The sequence below is a fragment of the Saccopteryx bilineata genome, unplaced genomic scaffold (genome assembly GCF_036850765.1).
Source record: "Saccopteryx bilineata isolate mSacBil1 unplaced genomic scaffold, mSacBil1_pri_phased_curated manual_scaffold_23, whole genome shotgun sequence".
Classification (NCBI taxonomy): Eukaryota; Metazoa; Chordata; class Mammalia; order Chiroptera; family Emballonuridae; genus Saccopteryx; species Saccopteryx bilineata.
In genome coordinates this window covers 230,867-247,280 of record NW_027095449.1, presented here as the reverse complement: position 1 = coordinate 247,280, position 16,414 = coordinate 230,867, and the positions used below count along the sequence as shown (strand labels likewise).

At 40.6% G+C, this 16,414-nt stretch overlaps 1 protein-coding gene and 1 pseudogene across 3 annotated transcripts in view; both read right to left on the bottom strand.

The window, feature by feature from the left end:
- LOC136318258 (GTPase IMAP family member 1-like) overlaps positions 1–16,414 on the bottom strand; it is a 230,604-nt pseudogene that overhangs the window by 48,853 nt on the left and 165,337 nt on the right.
- Positions 4,323–16,414, bottom strand: part of LOC136318252 (GTPase IMAP family member 4-like) — a 208,110-nt gene continuing 196,018 nt past the window's right edge. The window contains exons 1-3 of one of the 3 annotated variants that reach the window (XM_066250637.1): positions 10,543–10,563; positions 8,627–8,698; positions 4,323–5,600 (exon numbers count right to left, since the gene is read on the bottom strand). In XM_066250637.1, coding sequence (XP_066106734.1) covers positions 4,516–5,600; positions 8,627–8,663 — 1,122 coding nt within the window. In that variant the 5' untranslated portion in view covers positions 8,664–8,698; positions 10,543–10,563 and the 3' untranslated portion in view covers positions 4,323–4,515. Of the gene's footprint in view, positions 5,601–8,626; positions 8,699–9,304; positions 9,388–10,542; positions 10,564–16,414 lie in introns of those variants that run through there. The other 2 variants (XM_066250638.1, XM_066250636.1) reach the window with 2 other exon arrangements.

Below are 16,414 nucleotides of genomic sequence, written 5' to 3'. Positions count from 1 at the left end.
TTAAGGGACTCTTCCCATCAGCTTATTTGAATTGTTTTTCCTAAAAAGCAGTGATTACTTCAAGAGAAATTCAAAATAGAATTTTAATTGTCCTATCTCATTATCCTCTCTTACAAATCCTATACCAGAGATATGATGGTTAAGAATATATATATTCCACATAATATAGCAAGTGTGTTAGTTAATAAAACATAAAACATAGGAAATACAAGGAGATAGGATTTAAAATGCCCTAACAATGGGAGACTTTACTACACCATTTTTAGAACAAGACCAATTAAGTAGACAAGATATAAATAAGGAGATAGAAGAACAAAACAATATAATGAAGAAAGTAGATCTCCCAGTTATTTAGAAAATATATTCTTTTCTGCAAAATAAAGAGAACATACCACTTTATTTTATTTTATTTTTTTGCAGACACAAATGGATCAGTCACAAAAAAACTGATCAAATAAAAAATCTTAGCAAACACCAGTGAGTTCTATAAAGTAGAAATACTACGAAGAACACTTTTGATCACAATACAATCAAACCAGGACTTCTTTATAAAAATTGTTCTTTTATCTGGAAATTTAATTACTTTCCATTAAACAACTCTTGTTGGAAAGGAATATACAAACGGAGTCTTCAGACTTTCTTAAAGCTCACAGTAATGAAACTATTGAATGTCAGAAGCTATAGGATTGATGTAAAGTCATGATAAGTGGAAAATGCTTTGTCTCAAATATTTTTCTTTTTTTTTAAAGACTTTATTTATTCATTTTAAAGAGGAGAGAAGGAGGAGGGAGAGAGAGAGAGAGAGAGAGAGAGAGAGAGAGAGAAGAGGGGAGGAGCAGGAAGTATCAACTCCCCTATGTGCCTTGACCTGGCAATCCCAGGGTTTTGACCCGGTGTCCTCAGTATTCCAGGTCGACGCATTATCCACTGCACCACCACAGGTCAGGCCTCAAATATTTTTCAATAAAAATAATAAAAGAAAAATAAATTAAATTCTCAATGAAAAAAAATAAAAGTAAATAAAAAAAGTACAAGAATAGAATACAAAAAAATAATGCAATAGAGAATAGTAAAAACCTATGAACTACCTAATTAATAAGTAAAAATCCTGGTTTATTAAAAATAACAATTAGACAAATTACTAATTAAGTTGTCCAAGAAAAAAGAGAAAGAGCACAAATAAAATTTTCAAAATGACAAGAAATAATCATTGAAATATAAGTAGTTTTTTAAATTTAAAATCTCTTTGCAAACAAATTTGAAAATCTAGATGAAATAAACCATTCCTAAGAGAAATACAGATGACCGATATTGTCCCCAATACAGAGAAGAAGTTTAAATAAAACAATTTTCATAGAAGAAATAGAGAAAGGTATTAAGGAGCCATACAACAAAATAGGCACCAAGGCAAGATGTTTTTTTGTGGGAATTGTTCCAAACTCTCTAAATACAGACAGATCCAGTGCTCTTTAAATAGTTCCAGAGCTGGTCCTGGCTGTTTGGCTGGCTGGTAGAGCGTTGGCATGGGTGTGGATGTTCCAGGTTCAATTCCCAGTCAGGGTACATAGGAGAAATGCCCATCTGCTTCTGACCCTTTCACCTCCTTTTTCCCTTTCTCCCCCTTCTCTCTCTCTCTCTCTTTCTCTCTCTGTCTCTCTCTCTCTTCTACTCCCTCAGCCATGGGTCCATTGGTTCCAGTGTATTGGCCTCAAGCACTGAGAATGGCTCCATGGCCTCTGCTTCAAGCACTAAAAATAGCTCAGATGCGAAGAAAAGGCCCCAGATGAGCAGAGTATTGTTCTGTAGGGGGCTTGCTGGGTGGATCCTGGTAGGGATGCATGTGGGAGTCTGTCTCTCTGCCTCCCCTCCTCTGACTTAATAAAAAATTTGTTTCAGAGCATGGAAAATGAAGGGAAATTTTCTTATTGCCTTTTCAAAGCACATGTAACATTAAAAACCTAAGCCCAATATTGACAGTATGAAAAGATAACTCTAAAGACCAATATCTTTCATGACTGTCAATACAAAAGTACTAAATAATACACTAGCAAATATACTCCAAAACCATATGAAGACTGTAATACATCATAATCAAGTGAAACTCAAAATAGAAATGAAAATACTGGCTTCATATGAAGAAATCTACTAATATCATTCACTTATTAATAGATTTAAGGAGAAAGAAGTATAAAACTATTCACAAAGATGATTTGTAAAAGCCTTTGACAAAAATTCAATTGCCATTCATTAGAAAAACTCCCAAGAAGTAGTGATTGCGGTATAGTTGCTTAATATGATTAAGTACACACACACAGTGATTCACACCATACTCTCCTGTTATCTAGTATCTCAGTTACTTAACAGCGAAACTCTGAGGCTTAACAGAAACAAAGTAAGCATGCCCATCCACTCCTGTTCAACATAATAATACAGATTTTAGCCAATGCAATTAGACAAGAGAAATCAATTACGGGCATAAGAATAAATAAAGAGGTGATAAAGAACCTTGGTACATGCATAAGATGGAATTCTAATTGTCAATAAAAGAAGAGCTACTGACACAAGGAACTTGAATGATATTCAAAATCATTATGCTACATGAAAGAAACCAGTCCCAAAAGGGACTTGGTTATACTTTCTCTAGATTCTTAGTGTCTGGTATAAAATCTTCCACCAGATTCAAACAAACACTCATTGTTAATGAATGGATGAATAGGTATAAACTCCCAACACTCTTCAGAGAAGGGAACATGCCTCATTCTTCTGTTGTCTTAATCACAATGCATGGTACTTACCAAGCACCCTTCTTGTCTGCCTCTGCCCTGGAGATAAATGGGCAACACTGTTCTCAGGGCATTTCACGTGAGCCTCTCAAATCCTAACTGCTTCTCAAGAGCAGAACCTCTACTTTGCCTCATCTATGCAGCATGAACCCGAATGCTAGGGTAAGAATAATTGAGTGCATGGACACAGAAAATAACCATAAAGAAGATAAAGACTTTTTTCATGTTAATTCTATATTTACTCTTTCTTCTTAAGCATGTGTGGCTCTTTGGTTAAACATGTGCTCCTAGAAGCTTGTGATACAATAGGAAGTTAAATTCCAACTCAGGATTCTGTCTGAAAGTCCAAAGATGAAAATGGACACCCCGTGCACCGTGTCCTGCAGAGAGAAACCAAACCTGGCTCACTGTGAGGGCTGTTTCTGAAGGAATCCTGAGCTGCTTCCTGTGCTGCCTCTCTTATCCTGGAGCCTGTGTTCACGTGTGCTAAATGTACAGTCTAATCTCACCTGTGTTTGGGGAAATAAAGGAGAGGTGTATGTGCTATTGGGGACAACTTGGTGTGGGGCGTGGACAGGCCACTTTCAAGAGAGTAGAGCAAGGACACTTGGCATGTGACCACCAGGACATGCTTGTAGCACATGGCAATGTGCTTTGGGAAGTCCTAGGAGGAATGAGGGTAGAAGAACCCAGTGGTAAAGGGGCAGATTAACTACGGTTATCCATGTATTAAAGGGATGTGTTTTAACCAGGAAACCCACAAAGGTCTCAGAAACTTTAGTCACACATAATTTTTATCAGCACATCACGAATGAATCTGAGGTGAATGTGGTTTGAAGGGCAGAGTTAAGAATGTGGTTCCAACTTTGAGAGGAAAGGAAAGGAGATGTCTTAGGATGTAGACCAAGCCAAGATCCAAAATCATCTTGAACTTCTATTCAAAATTAAAATTTATTACTGTGTTCTTAAAAGAAGTATTAGAGATATTTTTTTAAATAAAAGAGAGATATTTTTTTAAATAAAAGAGATTCCAGCCTTGCATAAATATGAAACACTAGTAAAATTTATTGTAGTAACAATAAACAAACAATACAAGTGGCTGGGGCAGCAGTGTGCGGAGGGCCCGTCTAGCAGTAAGTGACCAAGGTGCGGGGTGATGGAGGTGCGTTGACAAGTTAGTTTCACAAGAAAAAGGGAGAACTAGTTATTCAGTAAATTAGTTACAATGAGGTGGGTCCAAGAGTTTCTCCACTGTTCTCTTATCTGTTGAATCACTGTCTCTTTGTTCCTTCTGACACGTCATTTAGTTGAGTGCTGAGCGATCGGTTTTCCAGAGAAATCTTTGTTCTTCAGTGCTCAGATTATAGGGAACCATTTGAGTCCTTCTGTAAAAATGTAATTCAACAAATATACATGCATCTAGAAAGAATGCTATCAGCAGCTCCACCTACAGATGACCTAATGCAAGCAACTGATTTCCCTAATTACATTGGGAAAATGATCAGTGTGAACCTAAAGAAAAGGTGAGGAGTCGAAGCCACAGGTGAACATAATGTGGCAATCTATAAAGTATCTAGACGAGAAAAGGCTACTGGCAATAAACAAAGAAACCTTGGGGTCATCATGCTCTGCTCTGTCTGTCTGAGAAAGAGTTCAGAAGGTAGGGAGCATCTGTATGTTCTGCTTTGGAGTTTTACAAATTGAGAGGTTGTAGCCTCCCCTGTTAAATCAATTAAACGTCTACAAATTGCCAGGAGTGACCTTTATGATACTCCCTAGTCCTAAGGGCCTGAGAGACAGAAACAGAGAGCTCTGACTTAGGGGCCTGAGTTACACGGGGTGCGGGCACCTGAAAATATGTAGGAAGTAGAGACAGATTTTCATTTATATTCCTTGGACATAAACGAGAAAAAAAGTTAGCAGCAATGTCCAATACTTTCATGAGTAAGTCAACTATCCCCTTCTGACTCTCAACTTCCTTCCTGGCATTTTCCTGCCTTAAAACATAGCGTCTCTCGCTTTCCACCAGTTCTCTCTCCATTTCCACCCTTCTCCTTTCCTGCTCCCATCGATCCTCCACCTGTCTGATTGCCTCCACATACTCCTCTCTTAACCGCCTTTTCTCTCTCTCCAGCTCAGCTCTGTATTGCTCCTGGATCACTAGGATCTGTGTCTGAATCACGGCCTCGGCCCTTTCATAATTCGGATTAGTGAAGAATGCTCCCCCGTTCTCCCTCACCGTGCGCTGGGCCAGTTCCAGCAGCTCTGCCCTCTGGGCCTCCTGCTCTGCCCCTGTCGCCTTATTGTTGAACACACAGTGGCGACCCTGGAACTGTCCCACCAGCTCTTGAATGCATTCTGGAGCTTCATTTAAATAATCACGGAACTCCATGCCGTCCAAGTCATCTTTCCGGGTGAATAAGAGAATCATGAATCTTCTAGCGCTGAGTTCAAACATCGAGAGCATCTTCTCTGTGGCATTATGTTCTTCCTCTGTGTACCGGCCCAGTGGGACGACCAGGAGCAGAACGTGAGGTCCTGGGGAGGTCAGGAGGATGCAACGAGCAATCTCTGCTTTTGTGTCAGCATCTGGTACCTCGGTGTCGAAAATGCCAGGCGTGTCCACGACGACGATTTCTCTCCCTTTCCACATGCTGGTCCCTTTCTTACAGACCTTGGTGATGGATTTTGCTGCAAAGCGCGAACAGAACTCTTGCTTTCCAAGGATGCTGTTTCCTGTGGCGCTTTTACCGGCTCCAGTCTTGCCCACTAACACCAGCCTCAGTTGTGAATCTCTGCAGTCTTGGGTTTCAAGCCCTGGAACATCAGAAAAGAGAAGTCACAGTGTGAAGACTGATCTCCAACTGTTTCCTCTGCAAGGCTTCGGCCCACCCAGGCCTTCTCTGTTGCCTGCGAGGCTTCTGTCCCCTGAGCAACCTCTGCCCTCACAGGACATCTATAGAACCCTTCGGCCTGACCTCCCTCCTGCAGGACTTGGGGAGCCCCTGGCCACTATGCAGGAGTCCCTTGGGCAGCTCACTCTGACCTCTGGAAGGTAAGTGCCCAGGAAGGAGGGTGGAAACCAGTTTCCATGAGGACTCTGCTGCTTCCATAGCTGCTCCTCGTCAGCTAACGCAGCAGGTAATGCACATCTGATTTTGGGACATCACAGTGGAAGATCCACTACGCCCCCTTCATTTATATTAAAAAAATTTTATTTTCTTCTTCCCATTAAGAAGCTAGTTGGGTGGGTAACTGAAATCATTCCACCCTCACAGGGGAGAAAATGCCACATGGGCAGAAAGACCAAGGGTTCCTTTATATGTCACTTATGCCGACATCTCGTCAGGGACTGTGATCCACATAGAACAAAATACTTGTCATTTAAAGTTACAACCTGAGCATAGAAATCTAGTGGAATCTTTACATTTTAAATTAAGATATTGAAGACTTATAGACAGAAAGTTTTGGCAGTCCTCTGATGTTACTATAAAATTTCTTGATACCTAAATAATAATAGTAACAACAATAGCAGCAGCTGCAGCTCATACAGATTAGCATCAGTATAATTATACTTTCTTAGTTTCACCTGGTTAAGGGTATCTACTTCCTAGGAGACTTGCAAAGTAATAACTGAATAGCAAGCATAGCCTATCAACTGAACCGATATTTTCAGAATAACCGTGTCTTCAGTGAAACACCACATCAGCTATGTAGCTCTTTCCATATGTGTAGTCAGCCAGTTCTCTGCTATCTCTTTAATGTGTCTGTAAGGTTGAAGTGTTCGGGATTTGTTAAGCACCGACCAGGACCATGGAAGACAACTGACAAGAACACCTGAGAGCCTGTTTCTCTGAGAAGGAAGACCCTGCCCTCACAGCCTTTGAATAAGACTGATTCTCACAACCACCCATCTCTGCTTGGAGACCACACATACATTATCACACTGCCAATACTATAGACAGATTATAAACTCTATTTTATTTTTCAGAGATGTCATTCACATTCACTCAGAGACAAACAGTCTAGTATCTTCCTTGTTCCCATTGTGTCCTTACTTTCCAGATGCATCCCATCGGCAAGTTCTCCTGGCTTCGTCCATGAATCTGACTGCTCTGCCCAGTTTGAAGACCACCATACTCATCCAAGCGACTATCACCACCAGAGCCTTAGCAGTCACCTACCTGGTCTCTCTATTGCCACTGTGCCCTCCTCTGTCTGTTCTGTACATTGAAATGATTTTTTAAAAACCATATCAATCAAACAGAAGAGACATTTTGCAGAACCCCCCACTCTGGCTACCACAAAATCAGTTTTCATGCTCCATCTCCCACACGCTTTATGGGGACACTTGCTGATCCAGGGATAAGCAAAACTGTCCCAAAGGCCCCGTTTCCCACTTGTAATAGCCAGAATCCTGGGATTAGTGAGGTAAATGTGTAGAAGCCGAGAATGCCGGATACAGGATGCTCAAGATTAGGGGGGAAAGGTGTAGGAGGGTTTCAGATTATTATGTAGTTAGCCTCACAGTGGAGACTCCTCCCCCCAAGGCAGTACTGAGTACATTAGAGAGAGAGTAAGAAAATCATGGGAGGTGATACAAAACGTCACCAAAGCCAGCACCCACAGTGCAACAATTTGCCAATGCATCTTGGCATCAGTGCGATATGCCATATAGTCACATGATCACAGGTGTGTGTTTGGCTCTTACGTGGCAGGCTGCAGGTATGGCCGTGAAATGGTTGATGCTTTAGGCTACTAATGTGTGGTGTGGTTTGCCAAACGAGGAGAATTTTAGCTGATATTATTGATTTCTATAGACAATGGAGTAAAGGGAGGGTTATGTGAGAACGTGAGTGAGGCAGTCTGTTGAGTTTGTTGGTTATACTGAGGCCACCAGGAGCAGGGAAATTAGGGACGTGAATGAAGAAGCATTGCTCTCATGTTCCTCCTTCCCCAGCCTCTCTCAGGATGAATGGAGGGGCAGAGAAACAACCAGACAGGGTACAGCTGGCCCTGCTGTTTTGTACACATCACAGGAAGTGGGAAATAAGAAATGTCATCAATCCTGGGCTCCATCAGGATATTTTAGTCTCTCTTCCTGGTAGCCATTATGCTATGCCATGAGTACACAGTGTAGATGGCCAGAGAAGAGAAAGAGTGGGGTCAGTTGTTGGGCAAATGAGTTTATAAAATCTGTATTTTCTGGTTTGCTGACTTTTATTGTTAAAAATGGCATTGCCCGCATGAATTGTCATCACCCAGGTGATACAGCTAACTGCCTTTCTGCTTGGGAAGGGGCTTGGTTATGCTAATATGTGTCAGAGAAAAGGTTTTTGAAGAAAAGTTTTAAAAGGAGGAGCTAGAAGGTCATTTTAGAAGAGAACACGGGGTTGCACAGGAGGCAAGTTGGTGGGAGCTGAAGGGCAACAGTGGTGAGAAGCTTTGTGAGCTTCGCTGAACAGGGGGAGGGGGGCTTTGATTCTAGAAAAAACTCGGAAAAGATTCTCCTGGTTTGGAACCAGAGAATGTGGGATGTGTTTAGGTGCCCGTGTGTTTTCTTTTACTTGCTGGCCGAGTGCGAGACTAGAATAAAAGGAAAATGGCCCACCATATCATGGCTCCATTGTTTTAATACCATCTATCCGAATTAAATGTGAACCTGCATGTGCCCGGTGTCTATGATGGCCGCAACTACTGACTTAACATCAGTGAAGAGAAATAAGAAATGGGTTGAAAATATTTTCTTCTTGCTCAGATGGGGACTGGCAGACAGGAATGGAGCACCCTCTGCCAGGTCCCCTCCGTCCAGCCTGGCCTGGGGGCCCTGATCACCCTCTCACCGTGTCTGGTCCTGGGTTCACTGAGGTTGAAACTCATCCTGTGGAATTCAGCTGCCTCTGTAGTTTCAATTCCTGTAGATAGAAAACGTAACTCGTTTTAGAGAAATGGAGAGTAACTGGAAACCAAAACCTCATGTAGCCGACAGTTCTCTCTTTCCCATAAAATTGCCATTTCATTTCTCCTGCCCTATTTCCCAATGCGTCTCTCAACATCCCATCGTCAGTTTCCTTTTCACACACTGGTTTATGTGTGTGTGAACTAAAATAGAATAAAAGCTTCAATTGCTTCCTCTGGTCTGGTTCTAGACGCCCTTCCCCCTCTGTTCAGTGCATTATTGCTCTGAATGCCATGTGTACGGATGTCAGGAGCACAGACCCTCCTCAGAGCTCTGAACTTCTATATCCCATTTCACTTCTCCATTGAGCATGTTGGAGAATCTCAAACAGAACTCAACCAAAATGGAACCCCTGACCACCCACCCTGGCTACAGCCAGTGCTGCCTCCAGATCACAGGGATGATTCCGTCAGCAATTTAGTTGATGGCATCACTGCTCAGCCAGTGACTCCTACAGAATTTGGGGTCATTTGCATCTTCTCTTCCTTCACTTGCTCATCAGTCCACCACTGAGTCCTGTGGATTCTCCCTCCACAAAAAGCAACACCACCCATTCTCCCACCTTCATGCTAATCCAGGCCACAGTCATTTGCTTGCCGTGTAACCGGCTCCTAACCAATCATCTCCTCTTCGGTTTCTGTCCTGCTCTATAATCAGATGCCTCTAAAAAAATACAATTTGTTTAATTTTTATCTCCAACTCCCCTTTCCCCAACACCATTAGCACCAACTACTGAGCTATGGTGTGGTCCTTTGCTATTTATTCCCATCATATTCTCAGCAGGTCCTATAGAAATCATGTCACAGCAGGGAGCTGTTCATCTGCTCTTTGTACTCTGTCCCTTTCGGTTGTGACCTCTGTGATAATAGGACCATCTGTGTCTTGTATTTCCCTTTTTTCCTAGGGACAAGCAGAATACTAGACAAACAGTGGTTCTCAGTAAATATTTATTCAATAAATTGATCAAAATCACTTTAATCTTGCTTCCTCTCTGATCTTTCTGTCCAGCATGCATCTGTGGAAGAGACTATCTTTTACATATTCGTCAATGCTTAGTGTCATAGAGACAGGGTGTGGCATGTTAAATACTGTGTCTCCTTTCAATCTACAAATGTTGGGCAATGGGAAAAGCCATTTATGAGCTCGTGTTGGAGCCGACGTTGCCTGGGGCAGGTTGAGAATGCTCATTGCTAAGAACCAGGCTCATCTGATAGAGAGCCATCAAATGTAAACTTGAAACACTGTTAGAAAGACAGACACTCCTTTTGAAATAAGAGTTGTGTTTTTACTCCCTTAAGTATAGAGACTAGAAAACAGCTTCTTGTAAATTGGGAAGAGAAATCACCAAAGTTTTACAAATCAGCTTTGGCCACAAACTTGATGGTGGTGACTGGGGGGTGAGGGGGCCCATGGAGCTGTGCGTATGCCTCCCAGCTTCCTGTGCTCCTCCACCACCAGCGGCTCTCGGGGCTGGTTCTGTCCACTCACACAGCTCCTTTTCTGCAAGCTTCATGTCTATCTATACATTCTACAAATGGTGAAAGGAACCACTAATGTGTACAAGTACCCTCTGGGCAGCAATCCCTAAGAGGGTTACTAATTTTAGGGCTCAGCCTTTAAAACAGATTACAACCTAGAATCAGCAGACTCAGGAAACAGAAAGCAATGAGAAATCTATGCTAAGAGCAAGTTGGCTCTAAGAGGTACAAAAGAAGCAGGGGAGAGGTCCTCTCTGCACCAAATCCCACATTTTCCTGCCTCTTGACAAACACACACGCACACAACTGCATATTGCTTTACCTGGAAGATCTGGGTACTGCTCCCGTCTCTAACTTCAAAGGCAATGCTAAGTGAGAATATTGAGGAGGAAGAAGAGGAAAGGGAAAGTGAGGGAGGAGCTATTCATAACTGCGTGTGCAAGAGACCTGCCCACTTTCCCATCTGAGGTGACTTTCAGTGTTTTCATGACCTGCTCCCTGGCTCACTGCTGGTGGAAGCCAGACTTGGTGTGTGGCTTGTCCCCTTTCACACATACACAGGTTAGGGTGAGGCAGCCACAGACTGTGGATCGCTTTGTAGTTCCAAACAGGTAACCCAGGGTCAGTCACAGGCAGTGCCACATTGACCTGCACCAGGGTCACACCCTGAAGGCTCCAGAACCAATATACATGGTGGTGGACTTCAGACCCTATCAGAGAATGACCTCATTAACTCCACAAGCAACACATTCAATGAGAAATCTCAGCAGGCACCAGTGCCTGCTGGGGCAAAGTCTGTTTTGTGGGGTCAGCACTCACACAGCAGCTCCCACACTGTGGTCAGGGTTAATCCTCATAGTCAGACAGTCAACCTGAGTGAGGGTCAGCTGAACCCGTGGGTGAGCCAACAGCAATCAAGACTCAACTTCAACAGAAAGGCTCACATATTCTACACATTGAACATTTCTGGAACACCTAAGCTTAGCTAGGAGATAACAGAGACTGCCCCTAAACCTCATAAGTCATCTGCTATGTAATGTCACCATTCCAAGCATGGGAGACATGGCAGATATGCCCAATACACAGACTCAAATACAGAGAGATGGACAAATAAACATGTCCCCAATGAAAGGCAAGAGAAATCCCTAAGAAAAACTAAATAAAATGAGGTTATGCAATCTAGCAGATACAGGGTCAAAAATAAAAATAGTTCTAATGATATTCAAGAAACTTAATGAGAATTTAAACAAAGAGATAGCAAGTATATTAAAGAACAATGAAACCATGGAAAAGAACCAGAACACACCAGATGGAATGAAGAGCAGATTAGGTGTAACAGAGTATTGAATCAATGACTTAGAAGAAAAGAGAACAGAAAACAACCAATCAGAGAAGTAAAAAGAAATATATGTTTAAAAATGAGGATAGTTTAAAGGACCTCTAGGACGACATGAAGCATAATATCTGCTTCTGAGGGTACCAGAAAGAGAAGAGAGAGCAAGAGTTTGAGAACCTAGCTGAAAAAAATAATAACTGAAAACTTTCTCACCTGATGAAGAAAAAAGACACACATGTGTAGGAAGTTCAAAGAGTCCCAAACAAGATAATCCCAAAGAGACCATCATCAAAACATGTCATTAAAATGGATAAAAGTTAGAAACAAAGAGAGAATCTTAAAAGCAGCAAGAGAAATACACCTGTCTACAAGTCAGCTCCCATATGACTGTCAGCTGATTTCTCAATAGTAATTTTCTAAGACAGAAGAGACTGGCATGCGATATTCAGTTATGAAAAGCAAGGACCAACAACCAAAATTACACTACTCAGCAAAACAATCATTTAAAATTGAAGGAGAGATAAAGAGTCTCATAGAAAAGACATTCCTGAAGGAATTCATCATCAGGAAACCAATATTACTAGAAATCTTAAAGAGACTTCTTTAAGAAGAAGAAGAAATAAAGTGGACAAACATCATTATGAATTTTAAAATGGCAATAAACATGCACTTATCAATAACCATTTAAATATAAATGGAGTAAGTTATCTGATCAATAGATATAGGGTAACTGAATGGATAAGACTGATATATACACTGTCTACAAATGACTCACTTCAGAATGTAAAACATCCAGATATTAAAGGAAATGGATAAGAAGCTATTTTATGCAAACAGAAATGAAAAAAAGCTGGCATTGTATACTTATAGTAGATAAAATAGATTAAAAAAAAAGGCTATGAAAAGAGACAAAGAAGAACATGATATAGTGATAATGGGATCAATCCAACAAGAGGATGTAATGATATATATCATTTCTGCACTGAACATAGGAGGATCTAAATATTTAAAGCAAATATTAATGGACATAAAGAAGAGATTGAAAACGTGGTCATAGTAGGGGATTTTAACACCCCACTGACATCAATAAATTGTTCTTTCAGACAGAAAATCAACAAGGAAACAGCGACCTTAATTGACACACTAGACCAGATTAATTTAATTGATATTTTCAGAGTATTTCATCTGAAAACAACAGAACACACATTCTTTTCAAAAGCACAAGAGACATTTTCTAGGATAGCCCACATTTTAGAAAACAAAAATATATTAACAAATGAAGACTGAAATTATATCAAGTATCTTCTTTGACTACAATGGTATAAAAGTAGAAACAAAGTACAAGGGAAAAAAACCCCAGAAAAACACACAAACAAGTGGAGGCTAAATAACAAGCTATTAAGCAATGAATGGGTTAACAATGAGATCAAGGAAATCAAAAAATACCTTGATGCAAATTAAAATGAAAACACAACAATACAAAATCTATGTGACACAGCAAAAGCAATCCAGAGAGGAAAATTTATATCATTACAGGCCAACCTCAAAAAACAAAAACAAAAATCTCAAATAAACAACAGAATCTTACACATAAAGGAACTAGAAAATGAAAAACACACAAACTGCAAGTGAGTAGAATGAAGGAAATAATAAAGATCATGGTGGAAATAAATGAAATAGAGTCCAGAATAAAATTCTAAAGGTCAATAACACCAAGAGCTGGTTTTTTGAAAAGATATACAAGATTGTTAAACCTCTAACAAAACTCATCTAGAAAAAAAGAGAGGACCCAAATAAACAAAATCAGAACTGAAAATGGAGAAGTAACTTTTGAATACAGATTAATATAAAAAATTATTTTTAAATACTACAAACTATTATGTGTCAAAATATTGGACAATCTGGAAGAAATCAGTAAATTCATAGAAACATGCAATCTTCCAAAACTGAATTAAGAAGAAACAGAAAATCTAAACAGACTGATGACAACTTTAAAAAATCAAAGCAGTAATAAAATAATAAAATGTCAACAACAAAAGTCTTACTCTGGATGGCTTCACAGGTAAATTTTACCAAATATCCAAAAAAGAATGAACACCTATTCTGATAACACTATTCCAAAAACCACAAGAGGAGAGATTTCCAAGCTCATTTTATAAAGCTAGAATTATTGTTATTTCTAACCCAAAAAGAGACACTGCAACAAAAGAAAACTATAGGCCAATATCCCTGATGAACATACTTGCAAAAGTCCTCTACAAAATACTAGCAAACCAAATAAAACAATACAGTCAAAAGATCATACACCATAATCTAATGGGATCTATTCATGGGATGTAATATTTGCAAGTCAACTAACAATGATATACCACATACACAAAATAAAGAATAAAAGTTATATAATCATATCAATAGATGTAGAAAAGTTATCTATTGATTTTGACAAAATCCAGAACACAGTTCTGATAAACACTCTTAAAGTGAGAATAGAGAAAACATAGCTCAACATCATAAAGCTTGTATTTGAAAACCCCACATCTAACATCACATACAATACAAAAAACTAAAATCAGCCCTGGCCAGTTGGCTCAGTGGTAGAGCATCAGCCCATCATGTGAAAGTCCCAGGTTTGATTCCCAGCCAGGGCAAACAGAAGTAGTGCCCATCTACTTCTCCACCCTTCCTGCCTCTTTCCTCTCTGTCTCTCTCTTCCCCTACTGCAGCCAAGGCTCCATTGGAGCAAAAATGGCCTGGGTGCTGAGGATGGCTCCATGGCCTCTGCCTCACCCACTAGAATGGCTCCGGCTGCAATGGAGCAATGCCCCACAGGGGCCGAGCATTGACCCCCGGTGGGTATGCCAGGTGGATCCCAGTCAGGTGCATGTTAGAGTCTGTCTGTCTGCTTCTCCCCCACTTCTCATTTCAGAAAACAAAAACAAAACAACAACAAAAAAAACCTAGAAGCATTTCCCTTAACATCCAGAACAAGATATAGATACCTACTTTCAACACTGTTATTCAAGATAGTACAAAAAGTTCTTACCACAGCCATCAGAGAAGAGGAAGAAGAAGAAAAAGACCTCCAAATGAAAGGAAGAAGTAGAACTGTCATTATTTGTAGATGATGTATAATTTATGTACAGATTCCTAAGATTTCACCAAAAAACTACTAAAACTGATAAATGAATCAAATAAAGTAGCAAGATACAAAATAAAAATTCAGAAATCAGTTGCATTTTTGTACACCAATATTGAACTATCAGAAAGGGAAACTAGGAAAACAATCTCTTTTATAACTGCCTCTAAAAAAAGTCCCAAGGAATAAATTTAACCAAGCAGGTAAAAGACTTGTACTCAGAAATTTATAAGACAATGAAGACTGAAATTAAAGAAGATACAAATCAATGAATGCATATATCCTACTCATAGATAGGAAAAATTAACATTAAAATGCCCAACCTAACCAAAGCAATGAATAGATTCAGTGCAATTCCTATCACAGAACTAGAATAAATAATTCAAAAATGTATATAAAATCACAAAAGACTTTGAAAAGCAACAGCAATCTTAAGAAAGAAGAAAAAAAGTTGGAGGCCTGATCACCTATCACTCTACCTTATATCAAACTATAGTGTAAGACTATAGTAATGAAAACACAAGGTAATGGCATAAAAATAGACATAGATCAATGAAACAAAATAGCCTAGAATTAACTCATGTCTATATGGTCAATTGATATTTGATGAAGGAGGCCAGACCATACAATGGGGTTAGAACAGTTTATTCAACAAATGGCTTTGGAAAATTGAACAGATACATGCAAAAATAAATAAATAAACCTAGTCCACCTTCTTACACCATATACAAGTACAACCACCTGTGCAACTTCTGAGTTCGTGGGGCCGAGCATAGCAAGGGCCTGGAGCAGTGCTGAGGAAGGAGGGGCAGGCCCCCTCTTCCCTGAGAATGAAGAAACAAAAAGAATACAAGGGAAAGGAGCCAGCAGGGGTAACCAAGTCAGCCAGTGATCAATTCACTATATCCCATAGTTACCATACACAGCAAGAATAGCAGCATCTCTATGTAACTATGGCCAGCGATCTAGAAACTCCTTCCCCCTTGTTTACCCCACTGAAACTTCCTTCCCCTCTCCTTGAGTTCTGGGAAACCTTAAACAAAGAAATCACATGCCCATTGCTTAGATACTGTAAAGGTAAATAACCTGTAAGAAAATCAACTTCGAGGAGCCTGTGTTTTGGAGCTACATCTCCACGTACTCCACTGGCTTTAATAAATCCTACTTCTTCCATCAAGTTGTCTGGGCGTTTTTGTCCTCCTTTGATTCCTGCAATATGTATGGTGCATGGGCTGGAAACCAAGGAGGAAAAATGCCCACAATTGGCGGACTTCAGCCACCCCATTGGGGAACCCCTAAGCCACCCTGCAGATGCACCTGCTGAGCATATGCGGGATTTCCCTGTGACTGTGGATGCCTCTGTAAAACGGAGGGGGATCCCTTTCATGGGTCCCAGCAAGGACCAGACAAGGAAAGAAAATGAAATGAGGGTGCATCAGAGGCACAGTAAGAAAACCAGGCAAGGGAAGCTAGCTAGGGTCCTGCCCTACTGTGCAGAAGGGAGGCCTGATCACCCTCCAGAGACTCACTAATCGCCCTCCATAGGTTAGGAGCAGATACTGTGCAGTCTTCACAGGTGTGAGGAGTGGTCCCCACAGGAGTGGTGACTCGTCACCCTCCACAGGTGTGTGGGAGGTTGTGTGAAAGAGAGTGTGGAATGAATGAGATGGACACCAGGAAAGGTTCTGACTGTCCCCCACAGGGCTGAAGCCAGTGTTGGGT